Genomic DNA, 20978 nt, shown 5'->3' on the forward strand with positions numbered 1-20978 from the left:
AAGCTCAGCACTGAGTGAAAAACATTTTCCTTATCTCAGTCCTAAATGGGTCACCCTATATCATTAGGCTGTGACCGCTGGTCCTGGACTGCCAATCACCGGGAACATCCTTCCTGTTCACCCTGTCTAGTCCTGTTAGGATTTTATAGGTTAGTTTGAAATCATCATTCGTTCTTCTCAACTCCAGTGAATATAATCCTAACTGATTAAACCCCTCCACGTATGCCAGTTCTGACATCAGGAATCAGTCTGGTAAACTTTGACTGCACTCCTTCAACATCAGTAGCATCTTTCCTCATATAAAACTAGAAATCACATAACACCAGGTTATAGTCAAAAGGTTTATTTGGAAGCACTAGCTTTTGGAGCACTGCTCCTTTGTCAGGTAGCTAGTGGGGCAGGATCGAAGACACAGAATTTAGAGCACAAGATCAAAGTGTCATGCAACTGATATGATATGTTGAATAAACCTAGATTGCTGTTAATCTTTCATCTTTTAGAATGGATTGCAGATTTTGATTACATATTAATGTATCTAAATTCTTGATGAAGAGCTTGTGCTCGAAATGTTGACTCCCCTGCTCCTCGGATGCTGCCTGACTGGCTGTGCTTTTCCAGCACCACACTTTCTGACTCTGGTGTAAGAGAACACGCAGGTTTCATTACACATTCTCTTTCAGTTTATAGCCATTCAGACATTAATCTGTTCTCTTGTTTTTACTCATAGAGTCATAGAAATGTACAGCACAGAAACAGACCCTTTGGTCCAACTCCTCCATGCTGACCAGATGTCCTAACTTATTCCCATCCCATTTGCCAGCACTTGATCCCTCTAAACCCTTCCTATTCATATACCAATCTAGAAGACTTTTAAATGCTGTAACTGTACCAGTCTCCACCACTTCTGGCAGCTCATTCTGCATGAAAAAGTTGCCCATTAGATCCCTTTAATGTCTTTCCCCTGTCACCTTGAACCTATGCCCTCTAGTTCTGGACTCCCCCACCCCAGGGAAAAGACTTTGTCTATATATCCTATCCATGCCCTTCATGATTTTATAAACTGCTATAAGGCCATCCCTCAGCCTTTGACGCTCCAGGGAAAACAGCGTCAGCCTATTTAGCCTCTCCCTCATTTAAACCTTCCAATCCTGACAACATACTTGTAAATTTTTTCTGAACCCTTTCAAGTTTCACAACATCCTTCCGATAGGAAGGAGTGCAGAATTCCACACAATGTTCCAAATGTGGCCTAACCAATGTCCTGTACAGCCAAAACATGATCTTCCAACTCCTATACTCAATGCTCCTACCGATAAAGGAAAGCATACCAAACCTTACTTTCACTATCCGATCAACCTGCGACTCTACTTTCAAGGAACTATGAACCTGCACACCAAGGTCTTTTTGTTCAGCAACACTCCCTAGGGCCTAACCATTAAGTGTATAAATCCTACTAAGTTTTGCTTTTCAAAATGCAGCACCCCGCATTTATCTAAATTAAACTCTGTCTGCCACTCCTCAGCCCATAGGCCCATCTGATCAAGATCCCGTTGTAATCTGAGGTAATCTTCTTTGCTGTCCACCACACCCTCAATTTTGGCATAATCTGCAAACTTACTTAGTATACCTCCTATATTCACATCCAGACCACTTGTATAAATGACGAAACGTAGTGGACCCAGCACCAATCCTTGTAGCACACCACTGGTCACAGGCCTCCAGTCTGAAAAGCAACCCTCCTTCACCACCCTCTGTGTTCTACATTTGGGCCAGTTCTGTATTCAAATGGCTAGTTCTCCCTCTATTCCATACACCTTGCTAACCAGTCTCCCACGAGGAATCTTGCCGAATGCCATATAGATCACATCCACCACTCTGTCCTCATGAATCCTCTCCTTTGTTACTTCTTCGAAAAAATCTTAATCAAGTTTGAGACATGATTTCCCACGCACAAAGCCATGCTGACTATCCCGAATCTGTTCTTGCCTTTCCAAATACATGTAAATCCTGTCCCTCAGGATTCCTATCAACGACCTGCCCACTGCCGATGTCAGACTCACCAGTCTATAGTTCCCTGGCTTGTCCTTACCGCCCTTAAACAGTGGCACCACGATTGCCAACCTCCAGTCTTCTGGCAGCTCACCTGTGACTATCGATGTTACAACTATCTCAGCAAGAGGCCCAGCAATCACATCCCTAGCTTCCCACAGAGTTCTGGGGTACACCTGATCAGGTCCTGGGGATTTATCCACTTTTATACATTTCAAGACATCCAACACCACTCCTTCTGTAATATGGACATTTTTCAAGATGTCCATATTTTGCCACATTCTATATCTTCCATGTCCTTCTCCACAGTAAACACTGATGCAAAATACTCGTTTAGTATCTTCCTCCATCACCTGCCGCTCTACACATAGGCTGCCTTGCTGATCTTTGAGGGGCTCTATTCTCTCGCTAGTTACCCTTTTGTCTTTAATGTATTTTTAAAAACCCTCTGGATTCTCTTTAACCCTATTTGCCAAAGCTATCTCATGTCCCCTTTTTGCCCTTTTGATTTCCCTCTTAAGTATCCTCCTACTGCCTTTATATTCTTTTAAAGAATCACACGACCTCTCCTGGCTATACCTGACATATGCTTGCTTGCTTTTTTTTTTAAACAAAACTTCAGTTTCTCTAGTCATCCAGCTTTCCCTACACCTGCCAGCCTTTCCTTTCACCCTAACAGGAATATACTGTCCCTGGACTCTAGTTCGTTCATTTTTGAAGGCTTTCCATTTTCTAGCCATCCCTTTACCTGCAAACGTCTGCCCCCAATCTAGCTTTTGAAAGCTCTCACCTAATACCGTCAAAATTACTCCTCACATTTATCCGTATTATACTACATCTGTCATGCACTTGCCTATTCAGTCAGCTCGGCCAAATCACACTGAAACATCTCTGCATCCTCTTCACAGTTTTGTGTCCCACCCAGCTTTGTGTCATCTGCAAATTTGGAAATATTACATTTAGTTCCTTCATCTGAATCATTCCCTCATCTAAAATATATTCTTATTGGCTGGAGTCCTCGCACTGATTCCTAAGGTACCTCACTAGTTATTGCCTGCTTCCTTTCTGCCCACCAGTCTTCTACCTATTTCAGTAGACTATCCTCATCCCGTGTGTTTTAATTTTACATATTAATCTCTTAAGTGAGACTTTGTCAAAAGCCTTCTGAAAGTCCACATCCATTGGCTCCCTCTCAACAAATCTATAAGTTACATCCTCAAAGACTTCCTGTAGATTTATAGTATATGATTTCCCTTTTGTAAATCCATACTGCATCTTTCAAATCCTCCTCCTCTTTTCTAAGTGCACAGCTATTAAATTTCTTATGTTGGACTTTTGAAACAGAAACCATTCTTCTCTGGAGTGGAACTGTGGCTTTCAAATTTTATCAGTTCCTCCTGTATAAAGTGTTCCATCTAGTGGCTGTAAATTAAATTAAAATTGAAAAATTACAGATTTTTTTTGAGAAATCTGAGCACGTGCAACACAGGTCAACATTTCATTGATATTAGGGTCTCCTTGCTCCCCTTTCCAAGGATAAGCTTAAGCAAAAACTCAAATTTCCACAACAAGTTATATTATTCACTATAATGTCAAGAAAGTGGAACATTTTACACTAATTTATTCCAGTGAAAATTAGATACAATTGTTCTGGTTTCTTTCTCCTTAAATAATAATATACGTTTATACAAAGATTGCCTATGGAGAATGAAATAACAAATCTCCAATCCTTGTAACATCATCATTTCTCCAAAGAAATGTACTGGACTTCTTCATCCTTTCAATCCTGCCTGTTACTTATACTGTGGTAAATTCATTAATCAGTTTGGTGAGACAGCAATTTAATATTACTTAATCTTTATCGACATCAGCAACAATATGGCATTTAAATTTTGCCATCACATTTGGTCATTTTGTTGTGACGTTAATGAATTTTCCTCCATCCTCCATATTCAGGATTTGCTGTGTTTGTCATTATTATGGTTTTTGTATCTTTCTGTATCTTAAACTGTGTACAATGTAAAAGGCCATTGCAACAGGAAATTCCCATGCCCACTATTATGATCTTTTGTGATAACTCTCAGAATTGGTGTGCCTCTCGTGAAAAATAAATTAGTTCACCAGTGAGATATAGTTAAAATAACATGGATTTTTTTCCCCCACAATTGTCTTGTATTTCCTGTTATAACCCCATTTAATGTTATTGATGGATAAGTCACTTCCCAGAATGAAATATGGCTTGATAAATCATAGTTCGGTTTTTCTTTTGGTTTGTAACTAGGTGACATTTCACTGAAGCACAAGCATGCAATGATGCAGATTTGGTTTTAACAGTAAAACAAAAGTTTCCAAGAAGTAGAGAAAAAACAAACTCTTACATATAACACACTTTTGAAACATGAGATTGAAACCAGTGATAAAATTAAGAGCCAATGAATCCCAACAGTATCCTATTAACATTTCTCAAACACCAGGCAGAATTACCTTCTCTCTCTCACTTAGAGTTGACTGTGCTTCAATTCCAGTTATGAGAATCTGAGAGCTTATTTGTTGATTTATCATGTAACTGAACTTGTCAGCTTCACACAATGCCTTCAGTTCTGTTTAACCAAACATTTCTGATTTATAAATTTTTTAAGACATTCCTTACCCCTTAAATAATCTCTGTCTTACATCTCTTAAACTACCTCTCTTTCTCAGTCGCAATTGTTTTGCAAATCCAGCTTCAGTCAAGTCTTCTGCAAATTGCTAAACTGTAACCTGAAAACCGCCTTTTTTCAAGTTATGGGTATTTTTCTGAACTAAAAGAAAAAAGGTCAGTTCCTGATATTCTGAACTGAAAACACTGTCTACTCTTTTTCCCTGTTTAAAAACTTCCCTGGTGTATTCAAATTTCCATTGGTCATGAACTCTCACGCTGCTTAAAAAAATAATCCACGTTACTGCAGAAATATAGAACCATAGAATCCCTATTGTGTCGAACAGGCCATTCATTCCATCAGGTCCACACCAACCTTCAGAAGAGCATCCCACCCAGACACACCCCATCCTTGTAACCCTGCATTTCCCACAGCTAACACACCTCATCTCCACATCCCTGGACACGACGGGCAATTTAGCACGGCCAGTCCGCCTAACCTGCACGTCTTTGGACTGTGGAAGAAAACCAGAGCAAACCCATGTAGGTACGGGTAGTGTGTGCAGACTTCACACAGATAAAGTTAAAAATCACACAACACCAGGTTATAGTCCAACAGGTTTATTTGGAAACACTGGCTTTTGGAGCACTGCTTCTTCAAATGGTTGTGGAGTATAAACTCATAAGACACCGAATTTATAGCAAAAGATTACAGTGTCATGCAACTGAAGTGATATATTGAACAAACCTGGATTGTTTAAGTCTTTCACCTTTTAGAATGGGTTGCAGGTTTTAATTCATTAACATCTAAATCCCAGAACTTCTTTTAAGTCATTTTCTCAAGATAAGGTGAGAGATAATTTAAGTTTTTATAACAGAAGGTGAAATCTCAGCTCTGACAATGCATAAAGGTGTGAGGACAGCGTCTATCTGTATCCTAATCTTGTCAGACAGGTTCTATTAAACCTGTTGGACTATAACCTGATGTTGTGTGATTGTTCGCTTCGTTCACCCCAGTCCAACACCCAGCTCCTCCACATAATGGAGGCTACCATCTACATAGGCATTTGAGGCTGTAATCAAACCCGGGATCCTGGTGCTATGAGGCAGCAGTGCTAACTACTAAGCCACCATGCCCCCCCACCCCTGTTATTGTACGAGGTAAACATTAAACTCCTTCACTACTACAAAATTCAAAAATCCAAAATAAATGATACTAAAATACATTTAAATGACACACATTACATCTTATTATTCTTCCTAAGCTATCAAATCTTTCTCTCTCCACATTTAGAAATCTTGCAACGTATTAAAGGATATTCCTGGTCACCTTTCCTTGCTCAGCATCAGGGTTTCTTTGTATTGCATAGCACCTTAAATTCTTTCTCAATGAAAAGTGCTTCATGATTCCAAATTGATAGGACTGATTACAGATTACATTGACAGGCTATGACTGTGTATTAGGTTTGTTAAAAGAGAAATAGATAAACAAATGAACCAGGATTAAGGATTTAAACACTAGTCAGGTCCAATCAAAGCCGTTCACCATTTTGAACTGGAAATATATGTTCATTCCTTCAGTGTCACTGGGTCAGAATCATTGAACTCCACATTTTGGATATTTCTACAATTATTTGAGTCGAGCAGTTCAATAAAGCACCTCACCAGTGCCTTTCCAGCACAGCTGTGGATGAGCAATAAATATGTTCTTGAGCTGGCCTAGCTCGTAAAGTCCATATCCCACGAATACATAAAAATAATTCAAGAGTTTCATGTAACTTTGCATAAATCTGTCCTGAACCAAGAAAGGCCTAAAATTATCTAGCAGTTCTGTTCAGAAACTTGGGTAACTTGGTGACATCTTTTGCTTGCCTTTATCAATGTGTATGAACAAGGAAGGAGAAAGAGTGCACTAAAAAAAGGATCCAGTATTTTTGTTCTTAGATGATCAGTCCCAAATAAATATCTTTGTTTTGAAGTCAGAAATCTTTTTTTTAAAAAATAAGTTCACCTTTCTTGACAAAGCTGGTATGCAAGGTTTTTGTTGTTCTGTTCTGTAATCGATTACCTGACTGATCAAACAAATCATTTTGTTGGGGTGATTAACAATAAGATACAAAAGCTCCCATAGCTTATAACCTGGTTGAGCGATCACTATTACTTCCAATGTAATTAAAAGGATTAGAAATAAAGAGTTGATAAAAGTCAGTCTATTAGCATATCAGTAGCACAGTCCTACATTGAATAATCAGGAAATTATAATGGGATACATGGGAAAGTGGCAACTTGGATCCACACTGGCTCAGTGGCAGGAAGGAAAATGTGATGTTGACTTGTGTTTTTATAACTAAAGTATATTTCCATTGGGGCTGTGTTTAGATAAATGTGACTTGTCATGCTGATGTAACCTCTAATGTGATATGTAAGAAGAGGCTTTCATGCAGTTGCTATTTTGCACAGCAAGTGGAATATGGTTTCAGAAGTAGCCAGGATTGAGTGGGCTTTTAATAGCTGCTAGAGAGCAGCAGATTTTTTTTTTTTTTAAAAAGCAGGGAATCACAGAAACTTAAATCTGCAGCATTTTATAAGATGTTAACAGGTAGGTAGATGCAGTGATTGTAATAAGGTCAGCTAGGTGGACTTCATAGAATATGAGTTCCCTTATTGAGTCTGATCAGGGAGCCTAGGTTGAAAGATATAAACAGAAATGTCAGAGGTTGTGTTGACTCTCTGAGCTGGTTCTGAGGAAGCAGGACCAGTGTGAAGTATTATGCACGTGTAAATAAACGGTACCTTGGTGACATGATACTGGTGTCTGTGGAGTTATTTCAGTAAGTAGTTATAATGCTGAATTTCCTGTAGCCTACTTGTATGGACATGAAGGAGATTTGAGATGGCATTCATGATTCTTCCAATTTCACAGAAAGAACTCTTGATTGTAACTGAATTGAACCAGAAATCTAAACAATAAATATTGCAGTTTTGTTAGCAATGATGGGGAAGGACTGCTACAAGCGGAATTAGTTCACTTGAAAGCAGAAAAAGACAGATGAGAAATTGTGGAATTTTGGAGGCCTTGAAGACCCACATTGAACTTCTCCTCATGTTGTTTGTGAACATCGACTTCAACAGTAGATCTCAGGAAAAGAGGGACAGACAAAATCACGAAATTGCTAATGAAACTCAGCAGGTCTGGCAGCATCTGTGGAGAGAAAACAGAGTTCATGTATAGAGTCCAGTATAGACCCTTAAGAACTCAGAAAAGAGGGAGAATCTTGATTTGTATGTTACTGTAGAAGTTGGTGAATCAAGTTTGTGAGACATGATTTCCCACATACAAAGCCAAGTTGACTATCACTAATCAATCCTTGCCTCTCCACATGCATTAATTCCTATCTTTCAGAAACCCTCCAACAGCTAACCCACCACCAATGTTAAACTCAGGTCTGTAGTTCCCAGGCTTCTCCTGACAGCCTTTCTTAAATAAAGGTATAACATTAGCCACCCTCCAGTCCTACAGCACCTCACCTATGGCTGTAGATGATGCAAATATCTCTGCTAACAGCCCCACAATTTCTTCCCTAACTTCCCACACCATTCTGGGATAGCTTACTCAGGACCCAGAGATTTATCCACCTCCTGCACTTCCTCTTCTGTAATGTGGACTGTTTTCAAAATATCAATATTTATTTTCCCGGGTTCCCTAGCTTCTATTCTTTCTCCAAAGTAAAAACTGATGCAAAATATTAGCTTAGTAAAATTCCCATCTCCTGTGATTCCACACATAGATAACTTCATTGATTTTTAAGGGGTTCTATTTTCTCCCTAGTTGCTGTTTTTTTTTCTTAATGTGTTGGTCAAATTGTTTTAGATTATTCTTAACCTTATCTGCCAAGGCTATCTCCTATCCCTTTTTTACCCTCTTCACTTGCCTCTTCAGAGTGCCCTACACCCTTTATACTTTTCAAGAGATTAACTTGAACCAGTTGTCTACCTAATATGTCCCTTATTTTTGACCATTGGAAAGATGATGGAGTCCTACTCAGGGATACACAAATCATATTTTGCTAGTTCCTTCACACAGAAAATAACAGTAGATCAGTCACAGCAAGGAGTGCAAGGTTAGTCTTTTGCTGTATCTCTTTAGCACCCACTCATTCTCTGTCTCTCTACAACCATGCCCCCCATCCCTCTTCCCCATAGCTCTTCCTCCTTCTCTCTTTCTCCTTCCTGTTCAACATCTTGACAGCTAGCACCTGTGTTATGATCCCAGCTGATGTTAATACTGAACAGATCTTAAAAAAGAATTAACACTATGATCGATCTTTCACTGAAACAAGTACACGATCCTGCCACTTGGTGTTAGCAATATAACAAAAAGGTCTATTGCGCAAATACCATGAAAATAAAATACTATAAGCAAGGCTATAAAGCACAATTTGAAAAGTTTCTAAACACAATTAAGTAAAATCTCATCTATTCCCAACACCATCAGTTTGCTTGATACAAGACAGACATCACTTCTCTGTTACATTTATGGGTGTGATTTGACAGTTTCTTAAAATTCCTTGTTATAAGAGTTTGATAGCTTTTTCCTTGATTATGCATATAACTGAACTTAAGTTTTTGTAGCTTCAAATGATTTGGGTTTATAACTAAACTTTTTGATTTGGAATTTTTAACTGTACTGAGGTAATTGATATCTTAACCTTTTTTAGTTCATTCACAGGATGTGGGCAGCATTTATTGCCCACGCATAATTAGTTAAGAGTCAAACATATTGCTGTGGGTCTGGAGTCTCATATAGGCCAGACCAGGTAAGGATGGCAGATTTCTTTCCCTAAAGAACATTAGTGAACCAGATGGGTTTTTCCTACAATGATTAAATGGTCATCACTAGATTCCAGATTTTGTTTTAATGCAACTCAATTTCTGTTATCTGCTATTGCAGGATTCAAACCCTGGTCCGTGGAGCATTAGTTGGGTTTCTGGATTAATAATCTGTTGATAACTAAACCATTGTCTCCTGTTGATCTGAATTAGCTCCTTTCTCTGGATTAAACTGATCTTGCATCTAACCTGAAACAAGCTTCTACAAACTTCAACCAAATCCTTCCCAAATGGTGTTTTAGTTCCTAGTTCTTCTAAACCAAATGCGAGCACATACATTTTCAATGTTTACTCTTTTTGATCATGAATCTCTGTGTGAGGGGAAAAAAACATCACACAGGAGTTGCTCTCTCGTACATACTGATAGAAAAGTTATGGTTCTAGAAAGACTAATAAGTTAATTATTAACCTGGTCATACACAGACCAAAACCCATGTGCCACCCATCCAAAATGCAAATTCTAAATGATGCATAATCAGACATTACTTCACAGTGATGGTGGGGCAAATTGGAGAAACATCCACAGACCAAGAAGCCAGGAATATACAAATTTTGCTACTGGTGAGAATACAAGACATCAATTAAATAGCAATGGTCTCATATTCAACACTCTCAAAGCAAGGACACTGAGAACTTTTAGCTTTTTTTCCTTTTTTGTAATAGCTACCGACTCCTTATCAATTCTTATGTGTTTGTGTGCATTTGATGTGTTTTATTGTTTTTCTCGGGGTTAGTTGGGAATAAAATTCCTCTTTACAAGAAAATCTTTAATTGGCTTGTTAAATTGACTTTAATTGAAGAGTGACACGGCTGCATGCTTAAAAGATGTTTTAGCCAACCAAGGGGGTTGGGGGGTGGAGTTTAAAAGAGAGGAGCCAATTGACCCCACTTTACATGGTCATAACACCATCAAAGATGCAGCTGCTTCTACAAAAGCATTTGGCATACCAATCATCCAAGATGGCATCCTCTACAAAGGGATTAGAGTCATTATCCACAAAAAGATGATAAAGGAGGTGCTGTAGCTCATTCATAAAAGTTATCAGGAATTGAATTCTGTCTGAGGAAGGCAAGGATGGCCAAACATGCATAAATAAAATTTATGACCACAATTGCGTTTGAGGAGATGAAAGGAGATTTAATTGAGGTATATAAAACTCTTGGAGGCTGAGGTAGAGTAAATAAGAATGTTGTATTTCTTTAGTGGAGAGGTTAATGACCAGTGAACTTAGATGTAGAGTAATTGGCAGAAGTATTAGAGGGATTTTTTTTCCCACTCTGAGCATAGTCATGAATTCACTAACTGAGGATGGTGAATTAAAACTGTCCTTGCATATACAAATGGGATGTACTCTTGAAGTTCTGTAATCTGTAAGGCTACAGGCCAAGACCTAGAATTTGAGATTGCGTTGGGTAACAATGACTACATGGCCACATTCTTTGTGCCATCGATTTTTCTATGTTTTGATGAAAATCAGTCAATGTCACTACCTGATCTCCAAGTCAACCAACTACATATCAAGGGAAAAGAGACCTTTAACAAAGTTTCAGTTCCTGTTACAATTTATAAGTCACATTTAAATCTCAAAATAAAACCCAATGGAGTATGAGATGTGCATTCATAAAATGAGCATTTCAATATTCATCAATAAGTCAAACTTATCACCTCTTTTTGTGTTTTGAAGCAAATGTTTTCTTACATCAATAGAGTATTTTAGTTCAGTGCCAATGACTACTGATTATGGCACACACAAGTACAAATGTGGGAATATGTTTGCTATTGCTTACAAATAAAACATATAAACATATACTAATTAGCCTGATTTTATAAATATAAGACTACTGACATAGTAGGCCATTCGCTGTCTGTCTAAGTAGTCATCATTTCCAAGACTTAGAACTTTAATCACCATTTTTACCTCCTTTTTGCAGGGCTGAAAATTATTGGTGGAGAGGTCAGAACAAGCGCACACTGAAGGTGGGACAGTTCCCACGAAACACAGTGACATCCGTCGCAGGCCTTTCAGCCCATGACATCAGCCATCCGCTCAAGAACAGCTTTATTCATACGGGGCATGGAGACACCAAACTTGAGCACTGCTGGGGCTTTCCTGACAAAATAGATGAGTACGTAGGAGTTTGCCTATATGTGGGAAAACAGCTTACTTCATAGAACTGTAGAACTATTTAAGAATTACTGTGCTTAAAAGTAATCATTTTACTTCTAATTAATTTCCACTGAGAGAGGCTGTCTCTATAGGCACGGCAAACATTTGCCATGTTTGTAGGTTAATTGTATTGTTGTAGTCAGTCTGTGTTTGATAATTAAATTACAGACTTCCATTTCTACTCGTTCGTTCGTTCTTTCTTTCTTCCTGTCCTTGATTCTTTCTCCCACTCTGACTTTCTGTCTGAGGCAGTGACTACTGCCAATTTCCAGTGTTGACAGCATCTAGTATTTTTAGATTTTTTTTAGATTAGATTAGATTCCCTACAGTGTGGAAACAGGCCCCTCAGCCTAACAAGTCCCCACCGAACCTCCAAAGAGTAACCCACCCAGACCCATTTCCCTCTGACTAATGCACCTTACATTAAGGGCAATTTAGGATGGCCAATTCACCTGACCTGCACATCTTTGAACTGTGGGAGGAAACCCACACAGACACTGGGAGAATGTGCAAATTCCACACAGTCAGGCACCTGAGGCTGGAATCGAACCTGGGATCCTGGTGCTCTGAGGCAGCAGTGCTAACCACTGAGCTGTCCTAAATGAGATGGCTCCACTGGGACTTGAACCCAGGAACCTCTGCGTGTAAAGCAGATGTGATAACCACTACACTACAGAACTGGCACTAAACTGCTGATGTCCAAGTTCATAAATGAATAATCAATAAGTTCAGCAAGCACTTGACCAAGGGCAGTTAATAATCAAGTGACATCCTGTCTTCACAAATATGTACGTGTGTGCTTTCAGTTTTATTGATGATCAACAGGAGAAACTTTCTTGTTGAATTCTTTGTCTTTCCACTTACACTGGCAAATTGTGGGGACTACCCTTCCTTACAGACCAATGTTTAAAATATCAATTTTTTCCATGTTGACAATCCGTGACCAACATTATACCTTGCTTTATTATACTTGAAACTGAAGTCTGTCATGATAACTATCTATAATTTTATTTTTTCAGTTAGTGAAACAACTGAATCCTTAGGTGTAAGGGGCTGGAGAGAAGAACAGTGCTGTCAGATTGGTTGATTGCGATTCAAGCATACACAGTGGGATTAGATTGACTTGAAAGTTATTGGATTCACACTCCAATTATATTTACGTAGTCTGAATGATAGTCAGGTTCAGTATTTTGTTTTCTTTCAGTATTTTCTTTTCTGGAGTTTCTCTCCTTGGAGTTGGTATTTTACATATGCTAGTGGTAAAACTACATGGAGAAAAATGAATAAAGCTGATGGTTACATAGGATGAACAACTTTATAGTACCATTAAGAAAATACACTGTACAGGAACACTATAAAATGAAGAATGGCCATAAACCATACAATGCAATGTTGTAGTAAATAACCAAAATCTCGGTCAAAGTAGTACATTTTAAGATGTCTTGAAGGAAGAAAATGAAGTAAGGGATCAGAGTTGTAGAAAGAGGCAGGGTTGCAAACAGATTGGTTTAATGTCAGTTTTGTCAGGGAGAGGGATAAAGTTGGTCACAAGGGAGGAGGAGTTTGGAATAGTGACTGGAAACAATGGCTTCGGTTTTCCCAATATTTAATGGAGGGAATTTCTACTCGTCTGGTGTTAAACATCCAATAATCCAGCAAAAGCAATGGGGTTGAACGTGGTAATGGTGGTGGAAATATACATAGTTCTTTAAAAGGTGTTTCACAGGTAGACAGGTTGGATAAGAAGGCTTTTAGCATTCTTGCCTTCATTGGTCAGAGCATTGAGTATAGGAGTTGGGACAACATGTTGCTTGCCCAGGACATTGAGGCCATTTTTAGAAAGCTGTGTATAATTCTGTTCGCTCTCATATGGAAAGGCTGTTGTTGAATTGGAGGGGGTGCAGAGGAGATTTACCAAGATGTTGCTAGCCTGGAGGGTTTGGGGTACAGGGAGAGGCTGGATAGACTGGGACTTTTTTCACTGGGGCTAAGAGTGACCTGGTAGCGATTTATAAATCACGAGGGACATGGATAAGGTGAATAGCAAAGGTTTTTTCCCTAGTGTTGGGGATTTCAAAATTAGGAGAAAGATTTTAAAGGACCTGAGGATAATTTTTTTTCCACACAGGGTGGTTCATATGTGGAATAAACTGCCAGAGGAGTGGTAGATGCAGATACAATTACAACATTTAAAATACATTTGGACAGATACATGAATTACAAAGGTTTAGAGAGAAATGGTCCAAACACAGGCAAATGGGACTTACTTTGATTGGGTCAGTATAGTTGAGTTGGACCAAAGGGTCTATTTCCATGCTATATGATTCTGACTATGACTCAGAAATGGATGTCATCAATGTATGTAATGCTGTGTTTCCAGATGACATTGTTGAGAGACATTGTGGATGAGAAATAGGAGGGAACTAAGGATATATTATTAGGGAGCGCCAAAGGTAACAGTATGGGTACAGGAAGAGAAACCATTTCAGGTCAGACATAAAAGCAAAATACCATGCTGGAGATCTGAATTCTGAAGATGAGTCATTGGACTTGAAATGTGAACTATGTTTCTGCACACATGCTGTCAGACCTGATTAATTTCTCCAGCACTTTTTGTTTTTATACCAGATTTTCAGCATATTCAGTGTTGCTGTATTAGATAATAACCAGATCAGGTGCGAATACCACCCCAGCTGGATGACAGTAGAGAGAATTTGGAAGAGAATGATGTTATCAACCATGTCAAAGGCTGCAGACATTGAGAAGAAAGTAAAAGGAATGTTAACCTTTGTTGCAGTCACATAGCAGTTGTGTCTTTGGTAATATCTGTTTCACTTTTGAGGCAGGGTCAAAAAGTGGAATTCTGGAAATGATGGGAATGGATTTCAGAGGCCAAAATAAATTCAAGGCCTTTGAAGAGCAGAGGGAGGTTGAAGTTGGGCCTGAAGTTTACAAGGATGGTTAGGTAAAGGGTTGACTTTTGATGCTGCGGGGGGGTGGGGGGGGGGGGGGGGTGTTAAAGGAAGATTTGAAGAAGAACATGACCATCTCAAGGGAAAAGAAACATTGACAAAATTAGTTAACATAGGCATCAAGCGGAGACATTGGTTGGTTAATAGTTTGATGGCAATATTGCAGAAGTTGGATCTCATGAACATGATTAGCTTGGATACAGCTTGAAGGGAATTTTGGAGGAAGTCTGGCCAGATGGGCGAATGAAAAGAAGGATCATGGCAGAATTAGCTGATCAGATGGTTCCAGTCTTTGTGACAAAGAAATCAATCAGTTCCTAATATTGCAGGTGAACGTGTATGAGACAGGGAGGAGTTGTCTTAAGAAGATAATTTTCAGTTCAAAAAGAAAGCTTGCCATTCCTTTATGATATTGGAATATATAGTGATTTTAACAGATTAGAGCAGGACCTATTATCCGTGGATGGTTGAATTAGTTCTATGTCATTTTCTTCTAAGTCTGGAAGATATGTGATTCAGGGGATTGAGTAACACAGTTTGCTAGCCAGCTGGTTTGCAATGGAGAATAATGCCATCAGTGTGGGTTCAAATCCAGCATTGACTGAGGTTATGATGAAGGACTGTCCTCCTCAATTTCTTCTGTTGCCTGAGGTGTAGTGAACTTCAGGTTAAACTACTACTAGCTGTGTTTCTGTAATGAGTGAGCAGCCCCATGGTCCTCTAGGACTGTGGTGATTTCACCTTTATTATGTGATTCAACAAAAGAGCTCCATGATATGCTTGCCTTTTCTGTTAGTACAAACACAGAAAAACACAATCCACACACTCTTTTTACTAGCTGTACATAAACATTACTGATTTGTTTAGCTGCAGAATCACTAGCTTGTTTTTATTTCTTGATTTTGTAAAAAAACAAAATTAAATAGAAAAATCCCTTACTCTGTAATTAGATTAGATTACTTAGTGTGGAAACAGGCCCTTTGGCCCAACAAGTCCACACCGACACTCCAAAGAGCAACCCACCCAGATTTACCCCTTCACCTAACACTACGGGCAATTTAGCATTTTTGGACTGTGGGAGGAAACCCACACAGACACTGGGAGAATGTGCAAACTCCACACAGACAGATGCCCGAGGTGGGAATTGAACCCGGGTCTCTGGCGCTGTGAGGCAGCAGTGCTAACCACTGTGCCTCCGTGATGCCCCATGGAGTGACAAGTTGGATGACGATGGTCTCTTTCAGTCCTGCACATTTCTGTGTTTCTACTTTGTGCCACTGTGCTCTATTACATTGTAGGGATACTTTTCCATTGTGTTTTTTTTCTTGTGGCTTGCAGTCTGAGATGAACACTTAAACATGTCTCTAGGTATACCTGTCTAAATACTGTGAAAGCCTTGCTGCAGTTGCTTATTAATATCAAAATTACCATTTGCTGATTTAATCCACCCTGTGATAGTGTTGGACTTTGACAAGAAAATAATCTGTAAAATAAACAAATATATTCCTAAAATCCAGAGCCATGTAAATGTTTGCTTCTAAATCAGTTGTGTTCTGTTACAAAATAGCTGTTTTGATTCCCAAGAATTTATCAATCAGCCTAATTTTATTATGACTGGTTTGTCTTGTCACAGATTGTACCTTGGTAATCCCATGGATCCTCCAGATATCCTTGGACTTGACATAAAACCAACCAGGCCGACCCAACTACCAGGAAGATCTAAAAGTAAGAACTCCAAGTCAAAAAACAATCCGATCTAATGCTTTATAGAAATTTTTGCTCAATGTAAAGTTTTAACTGCAACTAATGCAGATTATGGAAAAATGCCAATCTATTCCTAAACTCAGTAACATTAAGGTAGCAGTTTAGTAAATCTTAGCAATGTTACATTAAAATTTAAGCACTCTCACCAGCTCTTCTGTTTTAGACCTTGTTATGGTACCATTATTTTACATTAGAGATCACACAATAGAGTTTGTTGAATTACACTCTGAAATGACAGTCCTTGATGTATGCGCAAATAATACTGAGGTTTTTCAACTTTGCTATGCTAAGGGATTGAAAAGATTTTTTTTTATAATTATATTATTGAGAAACTTGGAATGAAGAGCCATGATCTAGAGTTTTGGAAACCTCTGAGATCAAAAAACGTTGCTGAGTTGCTCACGAATAGGGCCATATTTAGCATCAGTACACTGAATCCCTTATATTTTTTTTGAATTAAGGTGGTGTTGATACTGAAGAAATAGATTTATAAAGTTTCAGTGACCTCCAACACAATATTTGATCTTGTTTACTTAAATCATTGGAAAGGTAACAGTACTTAAAATGGAAGTACTAATTACAGAAAATTCAGTTCTAAAAGTTAGCAATCGTGTAAAAATTACTTTGTATATTAGTCTTCAACAATAATTTTATCCATTAACAATATTTTTGAATAGTTTTATTACCACTGTAGATGTTATATATTTTGTTCTTTCAAAATTGGGTGTAGGGTATTGAAGTATAAAGTTGTTTGACAGTTACCGGACTCTTTTTTTGTAATTTTCTGTGCTTTATTTTAAATCTCTTGTTTGCTTTTTGAGCATAATAACTATGAGTAAAATCTGTCAGTTTTCTCAATGTAGTGTGAGAACTAAATTGGTGACTGTGTGACACCAATTAATGAGACAGCAAATGTTGCCTGTAAACAGTAAAGAGAGCACATTGCTCCTTAAAAATTAGTGAGAGTTGAAAAAGAGGTCAGGCTCCCATTCTCAGTCACAAGAGATAACTTGTTTATACAAACTATCATTCTCTGTGATCTGCCTAAAAGATGACTGTGCTCACAAAAGTAGTTGATGCATCTGGAAGATGGACAGAGTTCCAAGTTGAGGTCTGGACGCTATATCACTTTATTAATCAATATCAAATCCATTGAACTGTCACTATCGTGTCTCTGGGTGAGTGTGTGAGTGAGTGACAGAGACCGAGAGTGTTTGGGTATTTTTGTGTATTTTTAAGCCACATAGCCAAAGAAATTTGAGTCATGTATTGCTACGACTGGTGGTTATGTTTCTGCTGCAGAAGTAGAGTTGGATTGCTAAATGGTGTGTGCACGACATCTTAGCCATCAACTAGTATCCTGTTGAAAGAAGTGTGCTTGAAAAAAGTAAGAATGCTGTTACAGTTCATTAAATATGAATTTGCAGCCTTCAGTTAGGAAGCTAATGTTGAAAAGGCTCACATGACGCAGATTACTGCCAATTCTTTCTCTATAAATGTTCAACTGATGGCTCTTTGCGGTTAAATGATGTGTGCTCTGCATGTTGTTTATTGATGTCTGTGGTGTGATTGAGCTAATGACTTTGGCCTTTTCTTCCTGTGCTGCCTCTTTTAACATTTGCAGAGGAGCCTCCTCCACGTCCTCCTCAACCGAACATCTTTGGCAAGAGTAAGTTACGACGTTTTCTCCAGTATAAAAGGTGTTCCTGCCCACTCTGTTCCATTTTAGCCCCCATTTTCAAAGGTATTTTGTGATGGATCACTACTCTTGAGGCATGGATTTGCTGTGTGGTGGGAGATTGCACAGAACTGAGATTGAGACACTCTGTTTTGAACAATGAATTCTGTGGAGTTCATTTATCACTAAATTAAATTTTTAACTCAGTATGCCTATTTCATTCTGTTGTAAATGTGAGAAATGGAATGGAACATTTGTAATAGTGAGGCAATCATATCATTTCATATGCAGTCTGCTATATTCCAATTATATTCTAACTCAACTGCTAAGTTCTTTAGGAATTCTTTGGCAGTCACTGGTAAGTTGTGCATTATGGACCATATTACAATTTTGTTGATATATCACTATTCTTAATTCATTGCATACTTATTAATTATTTCTCACTTCTGTTTGCCCCAGCACCTCATATTCTGAACTGTTGTTACTGTCGTATGATAGAGGTTTCTTAATTTGGTGCTTATGATACGGAAATGTGTGGAAATGTTTGTGTCCCCTGTAACTGGAAAATGCACACCAGTACTTTCAATGGATATTGAAAGTCACTGTAACAGATTAATTGACATTTTGTTACTTGTGTACAAATTCCCCAGCCTATTTACCTACATTCCACGAATGTCCACACTTAAAAGTACATCATGGAGGAATGGTTTGGGACTTCTAGAATATAAGAAAGGCAGAATATAAATACATACGCTTTTATTATAATTATCATTAGAACTTTCAAAAAAGGATGGGCAGAGACCATCCTATCCAAGAATTCCTTTCCATTGAAACATGGTGCAACAATGTGCACAGTGCACCCATCAGCCTAATCATGGAGTGCTGTAATGGAGGCAAAATAAAATCTGAGGTGAACTTGACAGAAATTCTGGAAATGTCCCTATCAGACATGCTGTGGTCATGAAACAAACCTTCACAATACCTTGTGAACAAAACTAAGCCCAACTAACACAAAATATGTTATGTATTTATCATACAGAATGTGTTGTAGGAGAGTGGATTAGGTACTTACCTTTCACCTGATCAAGCCAGTAGATCTGTCTATTAGCTGCAAAGGGTCTATGTGAAATAAATTTGATGAGTTTTAAACGATTAGATAGGCTTAACAAAACTGCACCTAATTTAGTCTTAATCAAGAATAGCATGTGCTTCTGAGGTTGGAATTTGCTAAGGGGTGAATTTCCTGACTTTAAATTGTTTGATGTTATAACTATATCCAAGTGTTTATGGCAAGAGCATATTGTATCCTTAAGGACGGAAAACCTTTTTACATAGAAACAAGAATAGGTCATTTGGCACTTGGAGCCCACTGAAAGGTGGATCAATCAGATTGAACTCAAAAATGCCTCAAACCTGGTTCTGCTCATTTCTATGTGTGACATCTCATCTCATGTTGAATTCTGTGTTATCACCTGTGGTATTGAACTATGTGGCTTTCAATTTATTTGCGCCACCATTGTAATCCCAATTTGTAATCTCAAATGGTTCCTGAGTGTCTCAATTGTGGGAAGTGTCTGTGCAGACTTTTTTTCTCAGTTGTACTAACCATATTCTGTCATTTCCTGTGTGCTGAGTGCGTGTGTTATCTTGTATCTTAAAGGAAACTGACACAATTAACTGACCATTTAATTTGCAGTATCTCTGTTCATATCACTTTGTTTACCTTTAATCGCATTCTACAATGATCACCCATTGCAGTTTCTTTACTATAGCAAGCAGTATTTAGTATTTGCTGTAAGAAACAGACAAGAAAAAGTAAATAGATACTCAGATGTTAATAGTTTCAATTTGATATAAGAAAGAAAAACATGTTTTTCACCTTTTTTCCCCGATTAGATTGACCATTTGAATTTTTTATTTTAAATAAACTTCAACATTTAATGAGATGTTATATTTAGAATGGTTTAATGTTTGCATTTTTCTTTAAACTCATTGATTCCAATTTATTTAAAGATTCTACTCCCAGAGATACATTTTGGGTAATTTCTGTTCCGGGATTTGAATATTTTTTGACTGTGGAATGAATTTTAAGGCATACCTTGTTCCTTCCATCCCCAGTGACTGAAAGTTGATTGCAAAACCAGGCAGAAATGGTCAGCTGCAGTGTTGCCACTTTATAATCAGTGGGCCATTAATGGCTCAAGCTGAGACTTCTGTTTCCATCTGGGGAGGAAGTTACATCTTAGAAAACTGACATCTATTCTCCAGCCAGAAGCTCTGTTTTCCTATCAGTGCCACGTTCAAATGGTTGCCACTGCTGGCACCATATGCAGTCCACAAAGAAGAGAAGCAAGTAGAGGTCAGCCTCTGTTTAGTCTTGTGTGTGTTTGAGAGGTCAGAAGGGCTAGAGGATTACAGAGGAAAGTACAACCTCTAATGGGTTTGGGGGTCAGCCTCTAGAAAGCAAAAATGTCTACCAAAGGACATTCTTGACATTAGCCCGCAAGGTTAAAGCTATCAGTCCACCTGTTTTGTTTGAGCCTCACCCTTCCACAGTTAAAATGGCATAATGAATCACTTAAGTGTCCAAGAGTTAGACTCTTGTGGGTCTCAGTTTGCCCAGGCATAGGTGGCTTCAAAGCCACCTGCTACATTGCACAAGTCTGACAGCCCCTCCCCATATTTTGAAATATGCTGATTGGGAAGTATAAAGCAGAATAGTCTGTAGGAGACATTTGTTGTGAATAAGTTCCCACATAGCTCATCTATTGTCAACCTGTACAGATATGGTAAATACATTAGTCAATTTGATTTGCAGA

General features: G+C 38.4%; 1 protein-coding gene across 9 annotated transcripts in view; it reads left to right on the forward strand.

Annotated features, from left to right (window-relative positions):
• tnk2b (tyrosine kinase, non-receptor, 2b) overlaps positions 1 to 20978 on the forward strand; it is a 298847-nt gene that overhangs the window by 232697 nt on the left and 45172 nt on the right. For 6 of the 9 annotated variants that reach the window (XM_087993487.1, XM_087993482.1, XM_087993479.1 and 3 more), the window contains 3 exons: positions 11510 to 11704; positions 16351 to 16442; positions 18106 to 18225. In XM_087993487.1, coding sequence (XP_087849613.1) covers positions 11510 to 11704; positions 16351 to 16442; positions 18106 to 18225 — 407 coding nt within the window. The remainder of the gene's footprint in view (positions 1 to 11509; positions 11705 to 16350; positions 16443 to 18105; positions 18226 to 20978) is intronic. The other 3 variants (XM_087993481.1, XM_087993480.1, XM_087993485.1) reach the window with 2 other exon arrangements.

The sequence above is a fragment of the Chiloscyllium plagiosum genome, unplaced genomic scaffold (genome assembly GCF_037043375.1).
Source record: "Chiloscyllium plagiosum isolate Xiang-an unplaced genomic scaffold, Cpla_swu_hap1 HiC_scaffold_13, whole genome shotgun sequence".
Taxonomy (NCBI): domain Eukaryota; kingdom Metazoa; phylum Chordata; class Chondrichthyes; order Orectolobiformes; family Hemiscylliidae; genus Chiloscyllium; species Chiloscyllium plagiosum.